This window comes from Aulonocara sp. 'chitande type north' Nkhata Bay, linkage group LG11 (assembly GCF_057382095.1).
Source record: "Aulonocara sp. 'chitande type north' Nkhata Bay isolate Kocher_YH1m ecotype deep benthic linkage group LG11, A_spYH_male_GT1.1, whole genome shotgun sequence".
NCBI lineage: Eukaryota > Metazoa > Chordata > Actinopteri > Cichliformes > Cichlidae > Aulonocara > Aulonocara sp. 'chitande type north' Nkhata Bay.
Window position 1 is genome coordinate 33,778,344 of NC_141354.1, and position 13,711 is coordinate 33,792,054.

At 39.3% G+C, this 13,711-nt stretch overlaps 1 protein-coding gene across 1 annotated transcript in view; it reads left to right on the plus strand.

Moving 5' to 3' along the window:
* Nucleotides 1-13,711, plus strand: part of agmo (alkylglycerol monooxygenase) — a 47,624-nt gene that overhangs the window by 1,623 nt on the left and 32,290 nt on the right. The window contains exons 2-3 of the mRNA XM_086312275.1: nucleotides 2,912-3,042; nucleotides 3,774-3,925. Of these exons, the coding sequence (XP_086168401.1) occupies nucleotides 2,912-3,042; nucleotides 3,774-3,925 (283 nt within the window). The remainder of the gene's footprint in view (nucleotides 1-2,911; nucleotides 3,043-3,773; nucleotides 3,926-13,711) is intronic.

A 13,711-nucleotide genomic window follows, 5' to 3' on the forward strand; every position in this document is an offset into this window, starting at 1 on the left:
TTCAGAAGAAAATAAAATACAATTATTACAACGCCACAACAAACAGTCCACACAAGCTCAAAGTATACTCAAGTTTAAAAGAAAAAAAGGCTTGTGCAATTTTTAGTTCAAAATATAATTGCGAACAGTGTGACCGCATGCAAGATCATAAAGAACTGAAAATAAAGAAGGTGATGCAAGTATTAAAAAGACAAAATAATGAAGAGAAGCTTTTTTTTTTTTTTGATGCGCCGTTTGAGAATCGGCTTGCCTTGCTGAAAAGTCTTGCCGCAAGCTGTCAAGAACTCAGGGGTGCAGCGGTAAAACTATCTGCTAGATTGGAGATGGGGGTGATGTCGGGGGGTGGGGGTTTTAGGCCAGCGTCCAGAATGATAATCTCTCTCTCAGCGGGTTTGGAGGAGGTCTGCCTACGCAGCGAGCCCATTTGTTTGCTGCAGCTTTGCAGTCTGCTGCCAGATGTTGGAGTGTTGCGTGTGATCACTGGTCTCTGGTGGTGCTCTCGCCTCTGCTTGTGCGCACACATTCACACACACACTTGCATCACACACCTGCATGTTAAAGTTGAATCATTCACATGGGGATTTGTACACGCACACACACTCTCACTTTAATCCACACATGAATACGCACACTTCCTCCCTCCTCACCTGCAGATGTGCTCCTCTGTGGTCTCGTCACGCCTTTCATTCCTTGCTGCTCTTGTGGGGGCCGTGTGTCCCCTTTATGACTGCAGTCACTTGGTCAATGAGCACATTTGAGCTAAAGCTAAGCAGCAGGGCTCACATGCTGCCAAAGTCGTTGTTGTGACCCGTTTGCTAACCCCGTTCCTCACTAATTTGTTCCATGTTTGACAAACCCATCAAGAGGTTATTACGGCTTTCCACGACTGTTACAAATAAAGGCATGTCACTGACTGTTTGCTTGGTGCTCACCATTTGTTTTGTCAAAAGCAGTTATTGTCATGTGTTCATGGCAACTTTTTCTGTTTGCTATTTGGTTCTTACAATGTAAGAAGTTATTCTTTTAAAGTAGGTTTTATTCATTTACAGGCATTTTACCCCATGAAACTCTTTCTGCTGTTGTTCGTTTCTCTTTAAGTGTGAACTTTCAGTTTTTAACTATGTATCTTTAAAATGAGTAAAAGTTGGTGGACATCTTTCCAGATGAGTGTTTTCCAACTTGCGAAAACACCAAAAGTTTATGTACAGTCCATTACAATTGAAAAAGATTATACTTATTTGACTTATGAGCATTTTAAACTGCTTTTTAAAATTATAAAATTATCAAACATTCATCTGAAAGAAAAAAAAATACTAAAAACCAACTTGCATAGCGGATGAGGCTCTTCTTAAAATATTATTTAAGGTTATGCTAAAAATGCCATATTTGTTTTCCGAGACTTAAAGAATGAATTTCTAGGCACAGCCAAGTGTTGGGGGGTTTCCAGTTTGGTGCTTTTTGCAGATTATGTGGTGGTTCTAGCTGCTTCAACCATTGACCTCCAACTCACAAGGTTTGCAGCTGAGTATGAAACAGTGTGATAACAATTAGTCCCAAGTATGAATTTAGTCCCAATTAGTCCCGAGGCAATGCTTCTCAGCCAGAGAAGGGTGGAGTGTGCACTCCATTTCAGGATCAAACTTCTGCTCCAAGTCAAGGAGTTTAAATATATTGGGACCTTCTTGACTTAGTGGAGAGGGTGTAGAGAGCAGCGTCAGTAGTAACATGGCTGCTGTACCATCTGTTGTGGCGAAGAGAGCTAAGAATGAAAGTGAAGCTGGCAATTTACTGGCCAGTGTACTTGTGTACTTGCCTGCCCTCCTCAATGACTGTGAACTGTGAGTATTGAGTGAAAGAATAAGATCATAGATAGAAGTAGTGAATATGAGTTTCTGGGCTCTCCTTTAGAGATAGGCTGAGGAGCTTGGTCATTCAGGAAGGGTTCAGAGTAGAGCTGCTACACATCAAAAGCAGAAACGTTGATGTGCTTTGGGTATCTGACTAGGATGACCCCGCCCCCCCCGACACCTAAAACCTTAGACGTCAGTTTGCCTGAAACGCTCAGCTGTCATTGTCTCTTTTTTTCCTACCAGTGTGCCTACCTGATGTCAGCTCAAAGAATTCCATGTTTCATGAAACTGTGGCTCAGAATGTGCATTGAATACAAAGGTGGATGAATCCATGTGTAGATCAGCCAGTTAGAAGAAATTTGACTGTTTAGGGAGAATGGCCTTAAAGTGATAATGAAGTGGGTTGTTTCTAATAGAAGAGGAACTTAAGAATTGCATAAAGGCACAGTATAAGGTGAGTAAGAATTCTACTGAAATGTGAATCATGCAAAGTTGATTTAGTAGAGGTCCATGATGAAATTGTGGAGCTGGAAAAGGGCACATCAGCCCTTTACGTGTTCCTGTAACATAAGATGCGTAGCTTGTTTACCTGCGGTCTCCATCTACTTACGTAGCCTAACAGACTTAATGCGCTCTCTCTGAACATGTATGACTTTATATTATCAGTGAGCGTGAAGACAATTAGGTTTCTTAAAATAAGATCTTGCTCCTCATTCTATTTTGCTTGGGTTCTGCCTGACATCACTGAAATGAAAGCTTGCTGTTGGTTAGCACTGATGTTTAATTCATCCACTGAGATAATTTCTACCTCCACTGCTGCCGTGCTTGGATAAATGTTTTTGTTCACCAATCTGCCAATTGGTTGTGGTTTTATACCCGTTGCTCCAGGCTCATACAGTGAAACAAACATCATGGATCACAAGACATGAAAGTCCTGCAAGCTTTTAGCTCATCTGCCAAAACAAATGCTCAACACAACGGGTAATGGCAACAGAGAACTTGGAACAGTTGTGTTTTCATGGTTTGTAACACTGCTGAATCATGATTTTGTGTCTGTGCAGGCAACTCCTTTCTTTGTGGGACTGATGACTCTGGAGCTGGTGGTGGGCTTTCTGAAGACGGGGGCCCCAGTGATCACAATCAGTGATGGAATCACCTCCCTATCTGCTGGAATGGTCTCCAGACTCCCACTGTGAGTGTTTAGGCAGGTCAGGTCACATAGCAATAGTGCAAGTAAGGCATAATTTGGCTTCTGTTCATTTTAAACACCGTGTTTTTTTTTTTGTTTTTTTTTTATATGGCTGAGCAATGTGGTTTTTTGTTTGTTTGTTTGTTTGTTTGTTTGTTTGTTTGTTTTTTAGTTTAGGTTTTTTAGTTTATTTTTTTAGGTGCTGTAACTCTGGATCTTGTATTAAAGAACCATTACCTGTTAAAAGTGAGTTCATGTGAGGAGGCCAGCAGGGAACAGATAAATTAGGCGATAAAAGCATGCAGTATGGCAGGTTTAGGATGTGCAACAGAACTGAATATAACTATTAAAACTATTAATCAAACAAACTTCAGCTTACTGAAATTGGTTTTAAGGTGGTTCTTCTAAAATGGTTCTTATAGTGGTTCATCTTCAATGTAAATATAACGTTAGTTGAACATAATCTTTTCTAGTTCTGCATCATTTTAAAATGTAGATTGAAATGGGGAGCAGTAATACGGCTGAATGATGGGAACTCAAACAGGGGAGGCTTTGTAATACCTGATGTACAAAATTACTTACAAATTAAACAAATTTCTGTCAAGGTAGAACACAAGGTGAACAGATGACTATCGTGATCCTTGGAGCGCAGCTGTACATGATCACAAACTGAATGCTGTACTTGCATAAGCACATTTGAGCCGACACTGAGCTTTGACCTTTCCTCTCCACAGCTTGCTGATGAGAGGCTGTGAGCTGAGCGCTTACATGCATGTGTGGAACCACTACCGCTTGGTGGAGCTGCCCTGGGACTCTGCCTGGACCTGGTGGTTCACCTTCTTGGGAGTGGACTTTGGCTACTACTGGGTCCACCGTTTTGCTCACGGTACCAGTCGTACACTCACTCACAGCTGAAGGGAATTTATTGTGCAGATTTTAATTTACAAAAAAAAAATGTTTTGTGTAACAAGCTATGTTAATAGTTGTTGTTTTTTGCGTGTGTTCTGAAAACACAATTGCTCCTTTACCTGAAGGGTGCAGCTAAAAAGTTCTGAGTCCCGCCCAAAAAAAACCAACGACATACCTGATTTTAAATTTGCGTGCTCACCTTCTGTTGTGTTCACCATTGTTAGTCAGTCAATACAAACTATAGCACAGGAAGAGTCTCTTTTGTTACATGCTTGTTTGTTTTTTTGTTTTTTTGTTTTAATTACAAGTTTATAGTCATTATTTCTTTGGCTGAAAAATTTGAATGTAGACACATTGTAACATATTAAATGCGAGATTCTATTTATTCAGGAATTTCAACCATAATGAGCACAGTACATTCAAAATATTCTTACCTGTTCCAACAGGTAAGGTTGTTAATTGACAACACATCTTGATTTTGTTTTACTCAACTAAATATCACAACAGGAATAATAGCAAACCAAATCTAAAGTTCAGTTAATTGACTAAAATAGAAATAATAAAAGTTGGATCTTTTTGCCGCTAAGTTGCTCCACGTGGTTTGCGAAGCGTCTTGTTTTCCCTGATATCACACGCAAAATGTTTCCATTCTTCTCTTCGTCCCGTGTTGACATTACTTTTCATTTTCATGGGAAACGGAGCATGGGAGCTAGTTGTACCGTTTCCAAAAAAACCACTGTGCAGTTTCCCAGGGTTGGATTAAATGTGCCCGTCTAACCTTACTGCACAAGAACATTGCTTGTGATTGCATCACTTCCACATTGGTCGCACCTTTCTACACAACTTGATTGGGTCTAGTCTCTCCACAATATTTTCCTTATAGTTGAAGCAAGTGTTCATACATGTCATCATCGTTTTTGTCCTTGTGCGTTAGTTTTTATTCATTGTCTGCATTTCTTTAGAAAAAGGTCGTTGACAAATAATTGCTTTACAGAATTATCACTACCTGGCACCATTGCCACTGGCAAAAGCATAGACCTGAGATATTCCGGTCATTCAGTTGGGGCTGATCCTCCATTTCCATGGCTTATTTCTTCAAGATGTGTCTTGTGTTCCATAACTCCAGGTGCACAAGTATCTAGATCCACACTGTTTTGTAACATTGCTTGAAATCAACTTATAAAGAGCATTGTCCTGGTCAAGGTTGGTAACTCCTGTCAGTTTGGATTCATGGTGTTTGTTGTAAAATATTCACAATGAGCAATTTGTCAATAGTAATAAAACCATTTAAAACATGTATCCAGGTTAATGCTGCTGAGTTGTGAATCACTCTGCTGCTTTTGGCTGCTCCCTTATTCACAAGAGGATGTCGTAGCAGGTAGCTCTGCATGTTTGATTGTTAGTAGATTTTATTTCATTTTTTTTAATATACACAGAATGCTCTACCTCACAAAATGGCAAAGGGATTTGTCTCCTCTTGGGATCAAACTGGTGATCTTACGCTTGTTAGGCCAGTATGTAAAGTAATAACAAAAGCTGCAAAGTTAGCTGATGATAAATGGCTGTAAAATATTGATTTAGTTGCCATCCCCACAGGGAGGAGTCGTGAAGATAGGATGCACATCATGCTTTTCTGGACGTTGTAGAGGAAGCAATTATTTTTGAGTTACATCCAGCTGCTTTAGAGCTGTGCAGATGTGAGAGGCCATGGTCTCCAGAGGACTCCGGTCTTAACCCAGAGTTGTTGCAGCAGCAGGCTGTATAAAGTCATGTCTCAGAAGTAGCAACGTCCTTCAGAATATGTCTTAAAAAAAAAGCATATTAAAAAAAATGTACATGTCAAAGAATTTTGTAGAGTAGTGGCTCTACAAAAAAAGGCTTCTCCACATGTCTTGTCTGATGTTCATGCCAGATGCTCAGCTGCCACTCAGCACATCGGAAGAGAGCTATTTATCTGTGGCCTGCGCTGATGTTTATTTGTGTCAGAGGCACATCAAGCTGACCGCTGTCTAGTCCACATAGCTTTGGATGAAAGTCCACTGGTTCTGTGTTGATGTTAGAATCTGACTAAACAGAAGCTGTGTTGTTTTTTTTTTTTTTTGTTTTTTTGTTTTTTTTTAAACTTTCTGCCACAGCTGAACTGGCCTCTGTGCTTTTGAGGTGACTGAGAACATCAGCTCAAGATGCTGGTGGTCAGTTTTACTTTGACTTTTACTGTGCACTTTCAGAGTGCAAGGCATATAACCATCATGGTTATGTCTTTGTGTAAGTTGGAGTTTAGGCACTTTGGAATACAGTGTAAGATGGTAAATTACAATCAGACATTCAGTGTCTGGTGTAACTATGAATGATGAACATACAGCATTCAAGTTTTAAAAATCTACACGGCAACCTCTGTAGTGCCTGCAAAGATGAGTAACTTGGATTTTTTTCTTTCAGTACACACTGTTTAATTGAGGAATAGCTTTAGATGCACACATATTACTTTATTATTTTTATAGGGACATAAGGGATCCTCGTTTCTTGTTAGCATCACCTGCACACTAAACCTTTAAATGATCAATGACCTGGTCATGAAAACGAGTGTCAAAGTACACATGCGAATTACCTCGTCTTACATGGACTGGGACTGCACCACACTTTCCTGGCAGGATGACAGGATGCTCATATTTTTCTGTGAGCTGAGGAACTCATGAGTCCATGTGGCATCTGTTTTAAAAAGCCTGCTTTCCTTTTAAATGGGAAATGCATGAAAGAAGAAAAATGCATTTTTAAAAAAGTTTAATAACTTAAAAGAAGCAAGTGAATCTGCAAAAAGCCAAAGTTGCAACATAAGACTTGGCTAATGAATACAAAAACATCAGCTTGTGTCAATGTATTGCATCATATTTGAAAAATGAGAAAATCTGTGTAGCTGCTCAGCAGCTGTATTGATGATGATAAGCTTTTATGTTGTCTGGATGCTCACCGGTGATTCAAAGTATCTGTAAATCATTAAGGCAGGGATTGGCAGTCCTATTAATTGGGTCTCTCAGTTCAACTGTTGGGACAGAATAAATCCAAACCACTACCTGATCTGGGAAAAAAAAAAAAAAAACTGGGCAAGGATCAACTTTCTGACTGGAAAAGTGCAGAGTCCATCTATCATGTATACAAAGCTCCAGATTTTCGTTTTGACAATCCAAGAAAACTGAGTTAAGTAACATTCACTGATTTTAAGAAGTATTCTGTCTGCTGAATAACATCCAATAACACCTGAAAGGCGATCTCATGACGTTTTCCCACTGTTGTCGTCCTCTTGGTGTCACATGATGCAGAGGAATGTCGCCAATACTGTGACATATCTCTGTGGTGTGTTCGGTTGGAATTATTTTATTTTTGAACTGCAGAATCAGTTTTATGTCTCAAAAATGTTCCACTTACTTTCATTTCCTCTTTCTCCAGCCTCTTTGGGTTGTTATTATGGAAGATTGTGAGGTTGCAGATAGTCATCTGGTGCAGTGCTTGCTCAGGAATATAAGCTTTTTCCCTTGTTACCAAAGGGAAGTGGCTGTCCCTGACCACAGGACAGGGCCGGCACGGTCCTCACTCCTCACTCTGGTCAGGCGAGGTCATCTTGGTCAACCATTTTCTGACCTCCAGCTTCTTCCAGAGGAAGGTTCAACCAAAATGTTCCAATGTGAGTGAGGCATGTTTCCTATAAAGAAGCACTGAAGAATGAAATGGATGTAAGACGAGCACTGTTGCCATTTGTTGCCTCAACAGTCTGAACACTGCAACTGTAATTGTAGTGTCCAAATGAATAAGATAGAACTTGTAATATTGCATAATAAGAAAAAGATCACAATAGAAAAATGCTAGAAGAACCAACTACATGCTTGGAAACGTCAGCCTCAGCATGAAATATCACTTTGTTTGACCAGCTTTATGGATATTTTCATAGTTTCCCCTCTTTGACTTCCACATGAAAAGATGATTCAAAGATAACTGGAAGGGCAGCAGTCGTCTGTGCTGATGCCATCTTTACTAAGGAGACCTTATTAATTTGATGTTGCTCTTTCCAGACACTGATCTTGGGGATAACATCAAATTAAAGAAGACTGAGCGGTCCAATGTCCAGCTCTGTTTTTTAATTTGAGCTGGATGAAACTCGGGATTCTCATTCACAAAAGAAATGGCGAAAGCCTTTTACTACACTGTATTTATGGCCTTTGGCACTTGGTGTGATTCTGCTTAGGAAAACACCCGTTGTGGTTAAAGTTGAGGCAAATCTGGAATTCCAAACATTTGAATGACCTTTGCGCACACACAGGCTCAAATGAAGTGTTTGTTTATGCTAACTCCCGATATCAGTATTTGCTTGATCACATTGCTAATACCAGAATTTTCACGAATCATTGCTGTAACTTTACTTGGTACTGCTTGGTAATGTTTATCTATCTTTTCATGAAAGAAAAGATGTAAGTGTTCAATTGCTGACAGATTTCCAGAAAATTTAACTCCTCTGGCCTCTGAAATAATATGACCCTTGGTAAACATTTAGCCGCTAGTTTATCTATTAGCAGCCATAGAAGCCACCTTCTATAAACGCATTGATTCAATAACCTGATGACTGACAAGAATAGAAAACAGATTCCCATTTTAACCCCGCGCTTTTTTTGGGTTCCTTCTCCCCACAGTTCTTTCAGCAGCAGACGCACTATATATGTTAAAAACGCTGCTATTATGAACCAGCCTGAACGCAGATGGTTTTGGGTGAGCAGCAGGCCAGCTTGATTCAGATGCGGCCATGTTGTTGACAGCACTGTTGATTCTGTTTATTCTAACCTCATATCGCGAGTGCCACTAATAGCAGCTCTGCTCTTGGGCAGCATCTATATCCAGGCATGCCTGCCAGAGTAAAGCCATTAATCAGCTAGTCAGCTGTCTGTACTCTGATTATATGTGAGGTAATGGAGTTATGCTGCAGTTGTCTCACCACAGTAACTGCTGCTGCTCACAGAGCTCAGAAACACCAGAGCATCACTTAAAGGTCCTGTGAGATGGTATCATTACTTCCACAAAGTGATGTATTTTGAGACAAGGGCAGTTTAATCTGATTTTAACAGCACAGAACTGGAATTGGTAAACAGTGTATGTTGGCATTTTTAACTGGATTTTTTTTTTTTTTTTTTTTTTTTTTTAAAATACTGGCTAGTGCATTTCTAGATTAAAGTAGTTTTGGATTATTCATGATGCAAGCTGGAACAGAAATATGATAAGAAGTAGCACTCAAAATTCAGTTGTATATGTTGTAATCCTTATAAAGTAGTGCACTTTACATTTATCCATGATAAAGCAAAGGAACTAAACTATATAAAGTGGACACAGGATTATTTATCTTCTACTTTCGGTGACAATTAGATAGGAGTACTTTAAAAAAATTTTGGTTAATCAATTTTAATGTTTACACACGTAATATTAACCCTGTTAATCATTACTTTTGGTTCAGAGAGGACCATTATAGTTAAAGATGTTTATTTACTTCCTTATATTTGTCATTATGCCTCTAATGTGGGCCCTCTCTGACTTTCTCTGCATGCACAGTAGATCAGAAGCAGCAATATCCAGACAGTGGTGTTGTTTAGTTGGTCAGTGACAACAAATTGTTTTGGTCTGATGCAGCATAGGAGGAGGAGAAGCTGGGTAGAGGTAGGTTTCAACATGGATTGCGGTTTAGCAGCAAATATGATGCAGCTGCACCACTGCAGCTGATACTATGTGACATTTTCCAGTGTCACATATCAGCTGAGGCATCAGCTTGATGGCATTTTATTTTTTATTTTTTTTAAGCATACAAGTTAAAATGATTTAGAGTGAAGGAAATGGATGATTTATTAGTTCATACAGACAATTAAATTTAGCTGCAATCCCAGTAGATAACCTGAACTCAACTCGACAAACAAACCTAACTTTAACTTTCTGCTGGTGTGTCCAAACACCCGCTGTCATTCAGCCCTGCAGACAGCAGCAGTTGTTGAGACAAACAGATGTGCTTATCACTGTCCTCCATCCCAAAGGAGAGCTGGGCGGTGTGGATGTTGTTTAAAGAGAAGCACCTTCTGGCTGTGGGGCAAGGTTGAGAGGGTCTGGGCCTTGAAAAGGCCCCCAGGCAGCCAGGTCTTCATAAATCTTTATTCTGACAGCAAGTTCCTGGCCTAGTGCAGGTTGCAGGGCCAACAGAAGAATCTGGACTCCTGCTTGGTTTGCTGGTTCTGTCTGTACAGTTTGGTCAGGATGTGGGAGTCTCACTCACGCAAGCAGAACAGAGCAAGTGAAAGACCTCATGGGAGGTAAAGATAACATCAACAGTGATCTATAGGCCTCTTTGCTCATACTGTCTGCTCTGTGTGCGTTGAGAGGGAAAGAACTGTAGAATGAGACCAAGAAAAACTGGTCTGATTGAACCTACACATCACAAAGAGATAATATCCACAGTGCCTGTATGTACAGCTTTAACCAAAGTGTGGAAAAGAAGTGTGTGTTATGATCACTGAGAGGGTCGCTGAGCTCAGCAGAGGCCAGAGTCAGGCTGTCTGCTGCCCTCGTGTGCTCTGCTCGCTGCATGGACAGACTTCCCTCTGTCAACAGTTTTGACAGAAGAGGTGATTTCAGCTGCAGACATAGCTGAGGACAAACTTCCACTGAGTGGAGAGATGAAGTGTGAATGTGAAAAATGAATATGAGGATAGATTAGTAAAACTTTTTTTTTTACTTTTGAATTTTAACCAAACCTGCATTTTTACGTAGGATTTTCTCATTTCCTGTTAAATTTTTCACTATTACTACATTGCTTGTTCTTGAGTGGTAAGACATTACTTCAGCAATTATTGTTTTTATTTGATTTGCTGGATATAGTCTTTTTATGTAACATTTAAAATGAAAAATAAAATGTCTCTCCTTTTCATGTGAATGGGGTCTGATTACCTGAAACATACACATGCAAAACAGTTATTGAAATTTCTCTTTAAACTTGGACATTATAAATGTCATTTAAACTCTTATTATATACTAAAAACTATAAATGGGTTCAACTGTAAATGTTTTTGTCTTTTCATCATATTATCATAACCCTGCTAGCTGAATAAAATGTAACTAAATATATCTGAACTCTGTATTTAATGGACAGTTTTACAAAGGAAACACATCAAATGCTGAAACCAAAATTAAATTTTTTATAATATACTCAGTTTTAATTTGATGCCACCAAGGCATTTTAATGAAGCTGGGAAAGGTGTATGCTAAACAGTGTTTCACCACTTTTTAAACAGTTCAGTAAACCTCTGGGAACTGAAGAGGTGGATTCTGATGTTGGGTCTGCAACAGAAAGCAATAAAAGGGAGGGCAAAGAACTGGTGCTTTGGATTTCAGCACACTGAAATAATGGACGTGGAAATATGATCAATTAAAGCACAATGTTGATATAACAAAATTAAACAGAAAATCAATTTTATTTCTCCTGTCACTTTCTTTGCATAGTTTTTACACCCTGTTTGTGAGAGCTGCAAGTGGGCCTGACCAGGGTTAGTGTGTTTACTTTAGAGTGTGTGACTGAACTGTGTGGACAGCATGAAGTATGGCAGAGATGGAGGAGAGTTGGCCGACCATCCCACTGAGCCCTGCGTTGCTGTTTGGGTTGGCACCCTATCCAAGAGTCCTCCAATCCAAACACTGGAGAGCTGTTCACAGCCCATTAGTCCTGTGATTGACAGGGCAGCCCACCACTCAGAGGGCTGCACATGATGGCTGAAGGATGTTGCTTATTACTGCCAAGTGTTTGTCTCTGCGGGTGATGATTTAGACATCTAATTGATGTAACTGTAAAAGCATTTTATATGGTTAAGAGTGTCAGTTTGGATCTACTCCTATGGTGATTATTTTTCTTTTATTTAGTCATATTTTCTTCTTATAGAAGCATTATTCAAGGTATAAATTGGCACTTGTAGGGGCTTGGTGGTGGCCTTGACTAGAGCTAAATTTATGGATCTCAATTGGACTTTGGCTCTTGTGTTTACATGACTCTGGTTATATAAACACTGCTCCTGACATGGTTTGGATAGATGTAAACAGGCCGTGTCAAAGTTTAACCTAGTCACATTACATGACTGATTATGATTTCATTATTATGGACCTTGATTACGTGCCAGATAATGATTCTAAAAAAAGTTATAACGTAGACGTCCTGCAATATCTCTTCAATTGAGCCCATGTACTTGGACAGTAAGTTTCTGCTGCTGCAGTGTTTAAAATGTTGCAGAACAAACTGTTCAAAAGATGAATGAAAAGGAAAAACATGAACATTTACAGTAAAGGGATTCTGTGGGTATTTTATCTTGGATGAACCCCCATTTTGTTGCAATTGACTCTAGGTTGTAACAAAAAAAGTGTGTCCACAATATTGAGTTTTAAGTGATTTATTTACAGGAGGAAAAGGAAATCAGTTGTGTGGTATGTGGTGAGTCTGTTCTTTAGCCTAGAAATCTCTCTTTTGTGAACAGAGAAGAACAAGAATAAATCTCCAGGTCACAAATGGTCCCCAGTGACGGCCAGCTGTTCAGGCTTCCTCTGCTCCTGCTCAGGGTCAAAAATAAAATGACATGAGTGAGTGTTATTAAAATTGGCTTCATCACACACTGGATTGTTTATGACTTTGAGACCCTGACCCAGGGGAAAATTTCACTTCCTTTAATAATTTCCTAGTTCGAGACTTTCATCCTCAGCAATATTTGGTCTTTAGTGCCCGTTAGTTATTGCACTAATAGGTATAAATATGCCATAGTTGAAACCTTCTTTTTAGCATTTGCTTACCTATTAAACATCACATTTTAAGTGTTTCTATTCTCGGTCTGTTAGCAGGCTTCCATTAGCATGGCAGCAAAGAGCCCAAAATCCATTACCATTTTTAATCTTAAATCGTGAGTTGTTTAAATTAATAAATTTAAGTTAACTAATTAATCAAAAATCTTTTAGAAAAACATTTGAAAGTTCAAAAATGCCTTTATTCCAAGTGAGTCTTTTTTTGGAGGGGGGGTGTTTTGTTGTTTTGTCTGATTTCATTTTAACGCATATGAACCATGTGCTGTGGCCATACTTATGTGGTAGCAGTGTCTTAGAAAAGAGGAGCGAGCTTCAGGAGAAAGTTGCAAGTTTTGCTTTATCTTTTAGTTTCTTTAGCTTTTCTGCTAGCGGCCACTTTTAAATATCTGCTAGTTTGGGTTCAAGACAGAGATCCCCTTTTTGATTTTTACGATTTGGCTTAAAACCCTTAATAAAGCTTAGTTGGGGTTGAACCAGGTGACCTTGAGCCATCTCTTAGTTGTGCTGCTATAGGTTCAGCCTACTCAGACTTCCAATGTACTGAACACTCATAAGCACACATAAGTGAAACTACGGTTGCATATCACAATCGTAACCTTTTTAAAAAATAAAAAAAAATGCTACGCTTTTATTACCCATCTATTTCACACCTGTGACAGTTGATTGTTTCTCCCTGAAATTGGTTCTGCTGGAGTGGGGGTGGGGGATACTACCACCCTATTTATACCAAGTGCCTTCACATAAGGGATTGTCTGGTTGTTGAGGTTGTTTTTGCTCTAATATTGTACGTTCTGACAATAAATAAAAACTAAATGAACTAAATAAGATTACAACTGCTTTTGGTACCTGCAGTTACACTGATATGCACTAGGGGTTAAACAGTTGAGCAAAGCAGTGGCACATTTAG